At 37.8% G+C, this 14,160-nt stretch overlaps 1 protein-coding gene across 1 annotated transcript; it reads left to right on the top strand.

The window, feature by feature from the left end:
• Positions 1–3,360: 3,360 nt before the first annotated feature.
• Positions 3,361–13,859, top strand: def8 (differentially expressed in FDCP 8 homolog). The gene is made up of 12 exons (XM_032519850.1): positions 3,361–3,506; positions 4,086–4,125; positions 4,757–4,879; positions 7,786–7,880; positions 8,023–8,172; positions 11,274–11,415; positions 11,906–12,070; positions 12,339–12,466; positions 12,647–12,760; positions 12,949–13,029; positions 13,256–13,396; positions 13,722–13,859. The coding sequence occupies exons 3-12, from the start codon at positions 4,771–4,773 to the stop codon at positions 13,857–13,859; spliced, it is 1,263 nt and encodes a 420-aa protein (XP_032375741.1). The 5' UTR covers positions 3,361–3,506; positions 4,086–4,125; positions 4,757–4,770.
• The last annotated feature ends 301 nt before the right edge of the window (positions 13,860–14,160 follow it).

Here is a 14,160-nt window from a genome sequence, read left to right as displayed (position 1 = left end):
TTTAATAAGATGAAAGTTTGTTGCCTGAGGGCAACATTTTTAACCTGAGGCGCCAGCTGGTTTTGTAACAGAACCATCTAAGAAGACCCTTTAGGAAAGGGCAGGCACTTCAAAATACTGGTCCCATAATTTCCCAGTTAGAGAGTAAATGCCGTAAACATAGTCTTTGTAAAACTTTACAAACATTGACCGAGAAAAGCAGGCTGGCCTTGTTGCATGATCCAAATCCTCTTTAAAAATTGCCATTTTCAGTGTGTGGCTTGCTAGCTCAAAGTTTGTTGTTTCCCATATTGAAGCGATTTTGAGAACGGCAATACAAAGACAGCGGATGGTGAGGGTCAAAGCTTGGCGTCAGGCTTTTTCCTTGAAGTTTGGGGGTGTGGCCTTGACCAACTGCCACTTTGCTCATTTGAAAGCCACAATATCGCTCTCTGTCACAATTCTCAAATTACATTAATTTATCATCTCATAACAAAATAAGCCGAGGTGACTTCTATTAGCTTTCCCTCATGTTCACGGCTGGTACCCAGTGAACAGATTAGGCCATAAATTCCGATGTAAAAGCAGGTAAAAACAAGAAGCAATGAAGATGCGGCAAGTCCTGTGTTTCCAGATCGCTTCTGTGTTTGTTTTTTTAAACAACTCAAAATCATGTAACCAATTTCTGCTGAAGCACTTCAGTTAAATAATGTCAACACATTTCTTTTCTACGTGTTTCTGTTAAATCCTGCACATATAACATTTATGCTTTCAGCACTTCAGTTTGATTACGTGAATATTACATGCCTGCTCTAAGCACTTCAGTTATGTTATGTCAACATTACATTTATGCTTGAAGTACTTTAGTTCAATTCTGTCAACATTACATATATGCTTAAAGCAATTCAGTTAAATTAGGTAAACATTACAGATACACTTTAAGCATTTCAGTTAATTCATTAAAGCTAAACCTCCGTTTTAAGCACTTGGTTCTGAGGACACTACATAGGAAAGTACAAACTAAAATGTAAATGTATCCAATAACCTAAAAATGGTAAGCATAATAATTACTTTTAAAACTTGTGATAGTATGTACTGTACATGCTGATTAGACATTAAAACAACAATTTAACACAAATGTGACCACACATATGTGGGTGTCATACTAACATTACATAGGAAATAAAAACCATGCCAAGCTACTAGTGGTGGACTTTTCATCAGATCTTTTAACACAATCCAGGCCCACATTTTAGTTGACAAATTTATCAATAATTTTAGTTTAGATTTTAACATTGTAGGCTGGATTCTTGATTTTTCAACACCCAGAACTAAGAGAGCAAGGGTAAATGGATGCATGTCTGGGGAGTTGATATCATCCACTGCGTCACCCTAGGGCTGTGTTCTTTCCTTTCTTCTCTATAGTCTTTGTACTGATGACTGCCGCAGTCAGCACGAAAACAAGTCAATTTATAAGTTCGCTGATGACTCTGTAATAGTCAGACTCCTACATGAGAGTGAAAACAGCCACGGTCATGTAGTTGAATCATTCGTAGATGTGACAATGCATTTCTTCACTGGCCTGACATGTGTGCAATCTCAAATACCACAATTATTATTATTATTATTATTATTTAACTTTTCACCATTCCAAATCCTTAATTATGTGAATTATGTAAATAATGTATAATAACATTCCTTTATGTAAATACCGTACGTATCCAATTCCTTATATTTCTTTATTTCTTGTATTTCTACTCTATTTATAATATTGTGCAACTACAACACAGAGTTTCCCTTCGGGGATCAATAAAGTATTTCTGATTCTGATTCTGATTCTGATAAATGTCCAGAAAACTAAGGACATGTGCATTTATTTTTTTAGACAGAAACCCACTAACACCAACCAAAAAAACATTATCAAGGGACAGACTGTAGACTCTGCTGAAACCTATAAACATCTTGGGACTATAATGGATAACAAGCTTAAATTTACTTTCCACTCTGGAGCTTTATGCAAAAAACAGCCAATTAATACGTCACATTATTGCATTAGGTTTCTTTTAGTGTTTAATTTATTTGTTGTGTGATTACTAAATTCATATTTTCTACCCATATTTTTTAATTTTTATTTAATTATTACATTTTTAATAACATAACCTTTTAAGTCAGATTTAGTGCTCCAAACTGGGAATGACATAGAACTATTAGCCAGTTGGCTCATAGATGAAGTGCTTAGTTCTCATCAGACGTAGAGAGAAAGAATGACTTGTTAGTACACTGTTAAAGCTAAAGATGTCTTGTGCCTTATGCTCGTTGTAAGAACATGATGGACACTCGGTGCAAACACTCTCTGATAATACCCTATGCCAGTTTGGCCAAACTTGTGATGCTGTAAATATGCTCAACAACCTTGAGTTTCATGGACTACAGTCAGAAATGTCATGTAATGTAATGTTTGTGACTGTAATTATTGCTGATTAACCCAAAGGATGATAATCTGCAGGGAGCAGCATGTTCACAGTTAGGGTTTGGACTTGTTTCTGTTGTGTAGCCAAAGCTGCTCGGTTCATAGCAAAGACCCAGGGACGGACGCAGATGGACACAACTAATACTGTATATTTACTGTGATACAAATACCAAAACAAGCTTAGATGTAAATGTAGCCTGCCAATTAATTGAAAATACTTAATGCTGAAATGAAAAAAATAAGTCTGCTCCCAGCTTTCTGCCTCTACATCAAAGCTACCCTCTAGCAGAGGACATTCTTCTCCAATTGTTTTGTGGTTTTAAAGGTTTCCTTTTCCATGGTAGAAGTAAACGGTGCTCGGAACTCAGCAATCAGATTACACTGTTGTTGTTGTTTAAGGACTTCCTTTCTTCTTTTTAATCACCTTATGGAAGTTTAACACTAAAACCATACTATAATGATGGAGGGTCTGAGAATGAGTAGTAGGCCTAGTAGCAATAGCAATCTAAATTAGTAAATTGATAATGCCTTCTTCAAATATGTGGTCATGTTTTTACATTGAAGATACCAGCGTCAAACCGGTTTTGTCCCTGCCATAAACCCAGGAAATTCCACATTTAACAAGAACCTGGAAGGTACCTATTATTTAATTGAAAAGGAAAGATACCGAAAGCAATGTAGGTTTATTTTCAAAGTAAAAGCATCAAACAGAATGTAGCTTAATATGCCACATTTTTACAGGCGGCAAAATAATAGTGTCTCTATTTAATGTTTTTGTCAAATACTGTTCATGTGTCGAGATATACGTAAGTATCTTGTATTAATCACATTACTGCATAGTAGACATAAAGGTTCTTAGCTTTGAAAATACTAACCGGAAAGCAACGTTTTAAAATGACTTGACGCTTTTTGCTTTAGTGATCTATGTTTGTTATGCCCTTGCTGATGGCATAGGGGGAAAAAACAACACGGGAAGAACTGTTTTTTTTTTAAGCCACAAGCTAAACATATTTTACAGCTGCCGAGTCCCTAATGTAATAATAAGGTCAAAAACGGGGTAAGTTTATGACCAGACCGACCTGTTAAGTTAGCTAACATTAGCATCCAAGCAGATGATTGTAGTTAGCTGGCTAGCTAACTGACTAACGTTAGCTGTCTGTTGACATGTGTGCAATGATGTTGATGTGCCCCTTTTTTCAAATGAATGGTAGCATAGCTGTGATTAATTATGTTAAATATCCTACATGGTGAGCAGTATTAGCTACTCGAAACAAAAAGGTGACCGCTTTACTGTCAACAACAGCCCTGATTGGTTACACCCGGTGAGGTTAGGCTTCAACCTGTGGTAATCTGTTTCTCAGGCTTTGCAGTGTTTGTTTGACCCCATCTACTGAGATCGGTGATAAAACACTGTACGATAAAAAGTGATAAATAGGTATTTTGATTATAACACTTCCTGCTAACCATCATAACAGCATGTTAAGTGACAGTATTGTTATTGTCTATCTGAATACAGCACATATATTTTCATGAGGGTGCTGTGGTTTATATTTTTTTGCCATTTTATTTGACATGCATCCTAAAAACACTAGCATAATGTAAATCATATAGTTGTTTATGTCATATCACACCACAGCCTTTTGGTAACAAGAAACAGGGACTAGAAAAAGTTTAAGGTGAGGTATTCACTTGTGTGTTTAGGTTTCCTGTTGTCATTTAGCTACTTCAGATCTTTTGCAGCTACACATTTGCAATTCATTGATAGCCTAGCTAGTTCTTTAAGAGGCATTTTTCCTTGTTGAGGTTATGGAAAGCAGTCAGTCAAAATTTTAGTCATGCTATTTTTGTACTTAAAAGATCTGTAAACCAGTTTCTAAACCCTTTTGACATAGCAGTACATTATTTAATTTGAGCATTTGTAACAAAAAAGTAAATTTACTAGTTAAAGGCAGAACTACTCTAAGCTTGTGTAAACGGTTGTATAATGTCTTCTCTGTGGCTCTGGTGTGGCTTTGTAAAGTTACCTCAGCTTGGGAAGTTAGACTACAGCATTTTAAACAAAAGTCTGAATTATAACCAAGTTAAAAAACAACAACAACCTGTTTACTGGTTAGCAGCGACACAATTGAATTAGATCTGAATGGGAACATATTGCACAATAAGCAATAACCACACAGACGCATTATGTATCTGGCTTCCATTAAAAGAAAAGTATAGTCCACCTTCCTGCTTCTAATAATAATTACAACAAAATACACATAAATTAAGCAAACTGTCAGTGTAACTAATGTATTTTCTCTTCTTTAGATGTAGCCAATGAAATGGCGTATGATGAGAGACTTGCTCTTTTCCGCCAAACTCGCCTCAATCCCTTTGATCGTGGAGAAGAAGAAGATGGTCCCCAAGAAGGCAAGACGCCCCCACTGCACGGTAAAGTTCTTCACAGGCAAACCATGACACAGCCATCTCAAGAGTAGAATAACACCTCCCTTTGAGGTCACTTTCACACCTGTAGTTTAGTGGTGGGCGATACTGCAAAATTTGGTATCGATCCGATACCAAATACAATACTTTTTACTTAAAAAAATACTTTTGTGTAGGGGAGAGCATTTCATTATTTCTGAGGTGAATGAATGATCAATTCTTTAGGCAATATTTTTTTATTAATGTATTGAAGTGCACAAAATTATTAGTTATTAGGCACTGTAGAATGAATACAGCGAGTCGCTGCTCCTCTGCGCGTTGTGTCAGTGAGTCACGTGACGACACAACAACGAATCACAGCAGAGGAGCAGGAGGAGGGGGAGGAGGAGCAATGTTGGCCAAGATGTGAAAGCGGCGTTTGCTCAGGAAGGTGCAAGCAAAGTATAGTGAACGTAGAGGAGAGATATCTAAATTAAAATATCGATTCAATTACAGTTGTATCGATCAAATACCAATACCAGCGTTGGCATCAATACTATAGATATTTAGATCAATCCGCCCACCCCTACTGTAGTTAACTTTAAGGAAAAACAAATATTGTTGCTTCGTGTTCAAGTCTGTTTCATGTACACTCTGTTATTACTAACAAAACAAAAGGCGTACACATGAAGTCAAATGGACATTATTTATTGGACCTCATTCATTGGATAATTTTGGTGACTGTTGTCCTGCATCATCAATACCACTCTGATCCTCAATGTAAAATGAATGATTTCCAGCTCCTATCTTGATGATGCTAATTTTGACCTTGGCTAGGAACTGTGTCTAGTGTACTTTTAACAGACATCCAGCCATTGTTTCAATATTCTGTTATGCTCTGAATAGATGTCTGGTTTGGTAGACTGTGAAAAAAGGTCAATTAATTTGGAATCTTATTGGCAATTGTTGTGTAAAAAAATAAGAAATGTTCCTTCCCTGTGGTTTGTCGTGAGGAAATGGGTGCTGCAGTGGGAGGTGTTTTCTGAGATGATGGTTTCTTCTTTTCTAAATGTCACTTACTTGCAGATGTAGACTTGCTCCCTTTAGTGCCAAATACAGTAAGGCTACTATGTGTTAGTTAATGTCACTATAGCTCAATCACTGTATGGGGCGGTTAGTCCCTCGGTAAACTGATTTTTACAAATTATATCCCTCAAGTATTTACACAGTTTTAATCTAGTTTAGAACAGAGCCTAATAGATACATAACAAGTACACTGGACTGTAACTAAAAGCTTATGAACAAGGAAGTTGGAAATACGATAGCTCAACCAGAGGAAACGAAAAGCATAAGTGTAAGCAGCACTTCAGAAACACTTCCTGTATTTTAAGATTTGGGAATTGAAGGCGTTTTTGTTCAATTACAATAATTTTGACTGCCAAATGTGATACATTAAGCTGATTTCACTAGTGTTATTTGTTATCTTCCGCTTCATTATCCTTTCTCTGTCTGGCACTGAGAAGCTGATCTTATCAACATGTTTTGTTCTGAGGTGTACGCAGGTAACCACAGCATTTGTCTGCACTTTTTTCTCAGTAAGATGGAGAGTACGTTTATTTTTTATATGTGATTAGTGTGGTTTACTATTTATTATTTGAAAGATTATAATTGAAGGCCTCTTGAAATTTGGTTTCATTTTATAGATTGCTCAGTTCAATTTTTGCTTGATTTTCACATTTTTTTAGTCATCATACTTAATAATTTCAGTATACTGTAAACTGTTGATACCTTGAGATACAGACTTGGGTTGACGTGTGCTGTATATTGCATAATTTTGTTCTCATGTTTTCCTTTTATAATTTTTATGTAGACAAACAAAACCTCAAAAAGTACTTCCTAAATTATACATTTTAAAATAAGTAAAGAGTGGAGGCTGATCAAATGTTTTGTTTGGAAATGTGTTGCATTTAGCAAACTCAAGAGCAAGATGTTTATCCTCAGGAGCTGGTGAAGACCAAAACAGAGAATAAGAGAATGAATACAGGACTTACATTTGTCAGGTGGACAGAAACATGTCTCCAGTCAGATGAATGGTACTGTTGCTCTATTTCTGCTGGATATACTGTATATAAAGGTATTAGTTTGCCATAACAACTTTGTGAGGTGATAAGTCAAATGTGTTTTTAGTCTGCTCTGCTGCCCCCAAAGTGGCATAAATTTAAAATCTATTAATGCAGGTAAGTGGTCACATACATCAGAAAGCACAAGCTCATCCCTCTTTAGTAACCAGTCTTTGCATCTCCTAAAACATTGCTATTTTTATTAATATTGCATCATACAATGATTTTTTTTGGAAGTATTAACTCTTGATCTTACAGATATTTGTAAATAATTACTCATACACATAAGCATTTCACTTAATGTATAACATTAAAGTTAGGATAATGGTTTAAAGTCACGTAACTAACAATGATCAGAATCATTTCTTATTTGTAAGGACTTTGATAGAGCAATGCACATGGCACACATGCAATTCATACTACTGAGAGCAGCAGCAGCAGCAGCAGTAGAAGAATTTTAGCACAATGATTAAATTGAGTTAAAAGCATGCCATATGAATGATTACAGAACACATATTGTACACGTTTAGATGTGAAAGTAATCCATATTCTGAAGTTCATTCAGCTAGTTGAGCAGCAGTTTTATTAACACAGTAGGAGTCTGTCTTGTCAACTGGCTTGGTTACACATTATCCTTCAGTTCAATTCCATTTTGAGCTTTGGTCCTTCTAGACTCCTCGAGTGTAGGGATCGTCTTGAGTGGCCACAATCATGTGCGTTGAATTAGCATGCATGACTGAGTGCACTTACCACATCGTATTGTGTATGCTTTCAAGAAGAACAGTGCTTCATGCCACGTTGCCTCCTTTTTAGAAGCAAGGCCTGAGCTGTTCTCTGCAACCAGAACCCACAGTTCAGACCGGACCATGGACCTTGGTCTAGCTGAGGACCACTTCTCAAGGCCTATGGTAAGTAAAGCATTGTTCCTGCTGTCTGCCTGAACTACAACTAATGTGTCACACTACGTTAAAGTGATTAATAATGTAAACCTTAGAGTGCTTTCTATTGTATTTACTGTACATGCTTTTGCTCTTGTTCACCTGTATTCAGGGTTCGTTAGTTGCGTCCGATATTGAACAGCTGAAAATGGCCATAGAGGAATGTAAAAAGCTGATCTTGGAGCTGCCAGAACACTCTGAGAGACAGAAGGACACTGTGGTGAAGCTTATCCACCTTCGTCTGAAACTGCAAGAACTTAAGGTTGGAACTGAGGAGTGAATGGAGAAGGGGATAACATAGGGCTGCACGATTATGGCCAAAATGATAATCACGATTATTTTGATCAAAATTTTGATCGCGATTATTCTCACGATTATTTGTTGATTTTAACCAAAACAAATTGTATTGTCACATAGGCTATTTATAACTGCGAGAGGGAGTGTGATGGACGCTACTCACAGAGAGACGGCTGATCATTATGAACGGGTCTAGCACGGGTCGAACGGCGGATAAACACGGCGTCTGTATCTTAACTTAACTTAACTTTTTATTAACTATGATATTCTGGCCATGGGTCACATCTCTGGCCCAGGTGCGTCCAGGTCCAGGTCCAGCAGCTCCGTCTCACACTGTTACTCTACCAACTGAAGTTAGTTGCATTCAATAACTTCTCCTGTGTTCTTCGCCGTGGCGACCGCAATATCAGAGTTACCCGCGGAAACACTGGTACTAATCCAGTTTTGCCCCTCATACTTAACAATATACAGCTGTGTTAGTAACAATTAAAACTGTAGACAAATGTCAGAAGTGTGGACCGGGCCACTGTGTGGCGGGGCGCGGAGAGTAAGAGGAGAGAGCGTAGAAAGATCCAACACATGCACGGCTTTACAGACGAAATGGGTCATGTAACGCAAAATTAAACCATATCCATATAAACAGCATTGCAGCGGATGCGAGGACATTAGCACCGGTGCGTCCTAGAGGAGCTAAAAGCTAACAGACGCTACTAGCACCGACTAGCACTGCTCACTGCTGTTGTCTGTAAAACAATACACGGGACAAAGTGTTGCGTTTACTGGTAAACTGGTAAACCTTAAGACCGACGTATTACCGACTGCTATCTGTTGAGTTTTCCTCACGCTACTCTGTCCTCTGGGACTGTCTACATCGTGAAACTAAACTGCACGGGGTGCAGTGAACTACTCTGATTGGCTCATTAGCAGACGTTAGTAGCGGTAGATTGGCTCTGCAAAAAACCCAGAGCGTTCAATGAAATGACGCTTTAAAAAAAAAAATCGCTCGATTGCGCAAATTTGATCGTGGGAAGTCAAAATCGTGATTGCGATTAAAATTTGATTAATTATGCAGCCCTAGGATAACATGACATTGTAGTTGTTGATTTTGGCTTAGAGGAACAATCATTAAAACTAATTTTTGCAGATAGAAATGTATTATGTAAAAGCGTGGCGTTTTCCTGTATTTCTGGAGAAACACTTCCTGCTGCAACTACTGCTGCTTTCAAGTGCATTTGTAATTTAGGGGTGAAGAATTATCTAATGGGTGCAAAAATCTAGGACAAAATTAAATCATATTGTAGTTGGCCAGTAGCTGAGAAATGTTGCTTGTGGGTGGAGATCAGTGTCAGAGAGCATAATAATAAGTTACTGTTGGGCACATTTCAAATAAAGGTTTCCTTTGAATATCTTTTGGGCTTTTAGCCATTGCCCTGTAATAGAGCAAACGTTGCAGACATTCTTGGAGACTGATTAGACGATAAAAATGTTTGTGGAGGGCAGCAACTTCCTGCAAAAAAAACTCCTTATGTATCAAATGGCACAGTCTGTTCTCTAAGATTTTCTTTGAATTACAGAAAGTACCGTGTAATTTACAATCTAGTGTCTTGCAGAAGGCTGAAAGTGACTATAGATAACTTTTACAAGTTTTCCAACTGTGTAAAGTTCCATCTGATGACCATAAATGACCTGTAACAGCAAACGAGACTAACCCTGAAATAAACGCTGGTTTTACATAGTTTTTAGTAAAGCCTCTGCCCTGGTTTGATTTTTCCCGCGAAATAACAAAGTGGATTACAACAGGTAGATAGCGCTACAGATCACACATTTTGACAGGTCACAGATTTTAGATGAACACCGGAAAGTAGGCTAAGTTGCCGTATGCAACACTTGAAATGCAGCTATGCATCTGTAACATGTTCTCTGTTTGTAAATTAATGATTTCTTTTGTCTGAGCAACATATTCATCGTAGCCACGTGACCGCTCGGTAACGCTAACTCAGTAATCTACAGTGGGCAATAAAGCACCATAAAGAAAAAACCTTTAGGTCAGCGGGTGTGGTAAAAACACTACCGCTTTTGTCCAAAGCGACCGCTAAAATCAACACAAACTGTAAGTAACATGTAGCCACTTGAAGCAAATCAATCAAATAATCAATCAATAAATAAATCAGTTACTAGTCCAGTTAGGGTGTCAATGCATTTCCTTTTTATAGAAAAGGGAATGCTAATTCTCTTCTGAGGAATGTTTGAGCTCTGTTTTTTGTGTATTAGTTTATTTCCAATAGCCAGGCCCATCTTTAGTGTTTTTTAGGAGAGATTTATATTTATGGGCACCTCATTAATTTCCCCACCTTTACAGAACCTCTGGTATCGTTGATAAAACTGTCCAGGTGGCATTCTAGTTATGGTTCTGGCTTATTACTGTAAACCTACAAAAAATGTTAAGCATAACAAAAAGCTTTTTAACGAATTAGGCTGCAATGGTTTAATGATGTTGCTAACCATACTTTGAGTCAAAAATTGAATCACACTGCTTGTTTATCATTCACATCATCTTGTGTAGAGGGCTCTTTACTGATATTGTGTCATTTGAAGCATATTACGTGAAGCAGTTGTGATATCATACAGTATACAGTGCTCTATACTTTTTTTTTCGTTAAAACTGATTTTTCCTGAGCATTTTATGTAAGCAGCTGTTTTGCCATGTGATGCAAATTGTTTTCCTTTGGGGAATACACATTTGTTTGACTGGTGCTTCAGGGAGGGTCATAGAGGAAGTACTTAAAGACTATGAAACTATTTAAAAATAAATAAGTGCAAATACTGCATATTTTTTTCATATATTTTATTGAGTTTTTATCATATCACAACTTTTAGACAAACACACATGATAAAACTTATAATATATATACTTATAATATATGAAAATCTTATTTAGTCTAGAAGGAGGTGTTAACGGCTCACATATTTTGCAGCAATCATTCTTTTACCACCGTACATGAACTGTGATACTGCTATGTTAGTGGTCTTGGTGAATTTGGTTTTTGCCACTTTGTCCCTTGAAAGGATCCTGAGGATGATGAGCCTAATCTGAGAGTCCTACTGGAGCACCGCTTTTCCAAGGAAAAGAGCAAGAGTGTGAAACAGACGTGTGACAAGTGTAGCGCTATCATCTGGGGCCTTATTCAGACTTGGTATACCTGCACAGGTGAGACACTCTATGCAGTGCATCAGTCTGATATAGCACTGTGGAGATATGCAAGTTCCAAAATTGTAAAGCATGCCATTTTTACATGGAATAGGATGTGTAAAGGGCACAGATTGTTCAAAACTCAGACTTCTGTGCAAGATCATACTAGCTCTATCTGAATAACTTTTTTTGTTCCCTCAAATGTCGTGTATAGGCTCACAAAACTTACTCAAAATGGCATACTATTGTGTTAAAATATCTGAACCAATCAGTAATGGGAAAATATACAAACTGCCTTACAGCGTAATTAAGTAGTAGAACAGGAATTCTGAGACTATGATTCATATTCATTCAGTTTCATTAAATATTTGTAGGTTTTCATTTTCAATTATCAGGTTTTTTCTTTCCATTTTAACTTTCTCAGAAGCCATTTCCTGAATGGTGGACTCAGTGGGAGAATCTTTGTGCAGCCATTACATGCCATTTCATTATCCTTTTCTTGTTTCAGGTTGCTATTATCGTTGCCATAGCAAATGTATGAACCTGATCACCAAGCCCTGTGTCAGGTCAAAGGTCAGCCACCAGTCAGAGTACGAGCTCAGCATCTGCCCTGAGATAGGACTAGACCGGCAAGACTACCGCTGTTCAGAATGCCGCACACCTATTTCCCTGAGTGAGTACAAATAACTGTGTTGATTTATGTTTGGCAAGTTGAAATTGAAAAATGGAACATCTAAAAGCACACGGTTGCAAATCTACAGCTATCCACAAATTGATGACTGTAAATTACAGAGCTACAAAAACGTATATACATTTCAGGAAATCTATCTTTTTTTACATGTCTAAATACTACATATTTAATTTTTGTTTTAAATGTATTTAACTACATCTTGCTTTTTTGTGTCATAGTTTGACTGTACTGTCCCATATTTATCTTGTAGGAGGCGTGCCGGCTGAAGCCAGACAGTGTGACTACACAGGCCAATATTACTGCAGCACATGCCACTGGAATGACACCGCCATTGTCCCAGCTCGGGTCATCCACAACTGGGAGTTTGAATCACGCAAGGTACCCTAAACAGCTACAACAAAATACACTCCCCATGTAAAAATATCCCTTCTTCTTTTATATATCAATAGGCAGATACAGGTTTAACCCCTCACTGCGTTGGTATTAAAGGGGTTTTACTATGTTAATGTGGGCATATTAAGCCAGTCATTGGGTTTTGACAGTGTATTTATGTTTCAGGTTTGTCGCTCCTCAATGCGCTACCTGGCCCTGATGATACCACGACCTGTGCTTAAGCTGAAAGAAATCAACCCGCTGCTATTTAACTTTGTGGAGGAACTAGTCGAGATCAGGGTGAGTAACTTCACTTTTTTGGGAGAAACTAGTAAGGACGCTAAAAGAAATTGTGGAGTTTGAAAATGTTCTCTGTGTATCTGTGTAGACAAAATCCACATTTCAACATATCTTTCACATTTGTGTTCTCAGTTTTAGCCCATGCATGTGGCGTGCGTACCTGTGTGCATGTGTGTTTTCCTTTACAGAAACTCCGTCAAGATATTCTGTTGATGAAACCCTATTTTATTACCTGTAAGGAGGCCATGGAGGCTCGGCTATTACTACAGGTGGGCATCTCTTTACTAAATTGACTTTGCATGGTGCAGAAGCTTCATATACATTGGCATGACATATGTGAGCAATAAGTACTGTTGCAACAGCACCACCATGTGGTGGGAGTAGAGAGTTTGAGCTGTATCGAGAAAGGTTCCTGTTGTAAAATTGAGACAATGTATGTGAAATACCGTAAACTTGACTTGACTGTTCTTGGTCTTTTGTGTTTGTGTTCCCCAGCTACAAGATCGGCAGCACTTTGTGGAGAATGATGACATGTACTCACTACAGGATTTGATTGACATCTCAAGTGGCAGACTCAGCTGTTCCCTCACCGAGATCCACACCACATTTGCTAAGCACATCAAACTAGACTGTGAGGTGAGCTAATACATACTTTTCACTAGCTTATTTCCTGTTTATGTATCACTTATAACTTTATCTTGTAGTATCTACCATTAGGCAATAAGCACTTGATTGGCAGAATTATTTACTAAATGAGTAGAGAACATGTAGCCTCCCTAAAACCCTGGTGTGTGTGTGTGTGTGTGTGTGTGTGTGTGTGTGTGTGTGTGTGTGTGTGTGTGTGTGTGTGTGTGTGTGTTGTGTGTGTGTGTGTGTGTGTGTGTGTGTGTGTGTGTGTGTGTGTGTGTGTGTGTTGTTGTGTGTGTGTGTGTGTGTGTGGTGTGTGTGTGTGTGTGTGTAGCGTTGTCAGGCCAAAGGATTTGTGTGTGAGCTGTGTAAGGAAGGAGACATACTGTTCCCTTTTGACAGTCATACCTCAGTCTGCCACGACTGCTCTGCTGTCTTCCACAGGTTAGTCCCCACCAACCAGTCAGACTGAAAAATACAGCAAATAATGTGATTGTTTGGAGTTTAACAGGTACTACTAGGAAATATTAAAGCCTTAGAACTTTAAAAAATGTTTTCCCTACTTTTGAGTAAACCCCCTTGTAATCCCAAAGACGTTCAGTTATTGGTCTAATCTAGTCTAAAATCACCAGTTAAAGCTACCGTTGGTAACTTTCAACTTTTTCCCCAAACTGCCACTGCATCCCACGAAATACATGAAGGGCTCATCGTAAAAATCCTCTGTTTGGTCTTAAAAGGGCATAAGGAAAAAACCAATCAGATGAAAAGTTAAA

The sequence above is a fragment of the Etheostoma spectabile genome, chromosome 1 (assembly GCF_008692095.1).
Source record: "Etheostoma spectabile isolate EspeVRDwgs_2016 chromosome 1, UIUC_Espe_1.0, whole genome shotgun sequence".
NCBI classification, from domain to species: domain Eukaryota; kingdom Metazoa; phylum Chordata; class Actinopteri; order Perciformes; family Percidae; genus Etheostoma; species Etheostoma spectabile.
The sequence above is the reverse complement of the archived record's forward strand: the minus strand, read 5'-3'. Positions and strand labels throughout refer to the sequence as shown.

Bases quoted from the DNA above. Each gene is read 5' to 3' on its own strand.
- def8 (XM_032519850.1), top strand. From the start codon at position 4,771: ATGGCGTATGATGAGAGACTTGCTCTTTTCCGCCAAACTCGCCTCAAT. The intron at 4,880-7,785 runs GTAAAGTTCTTC...CCTCCTTTTTAG, and splicing joins CAAGACGCCCCCACTGCACG to AAGCAAGGCCTGAGCTGTTC. The intron at 12,071-12,338 runs GTGAGTACAAAT...TTTATCTTGTAG, and splicing joins CCGCACACCTATTTCCCTGA to GAGGCGTGCCGGCTGAAGCC.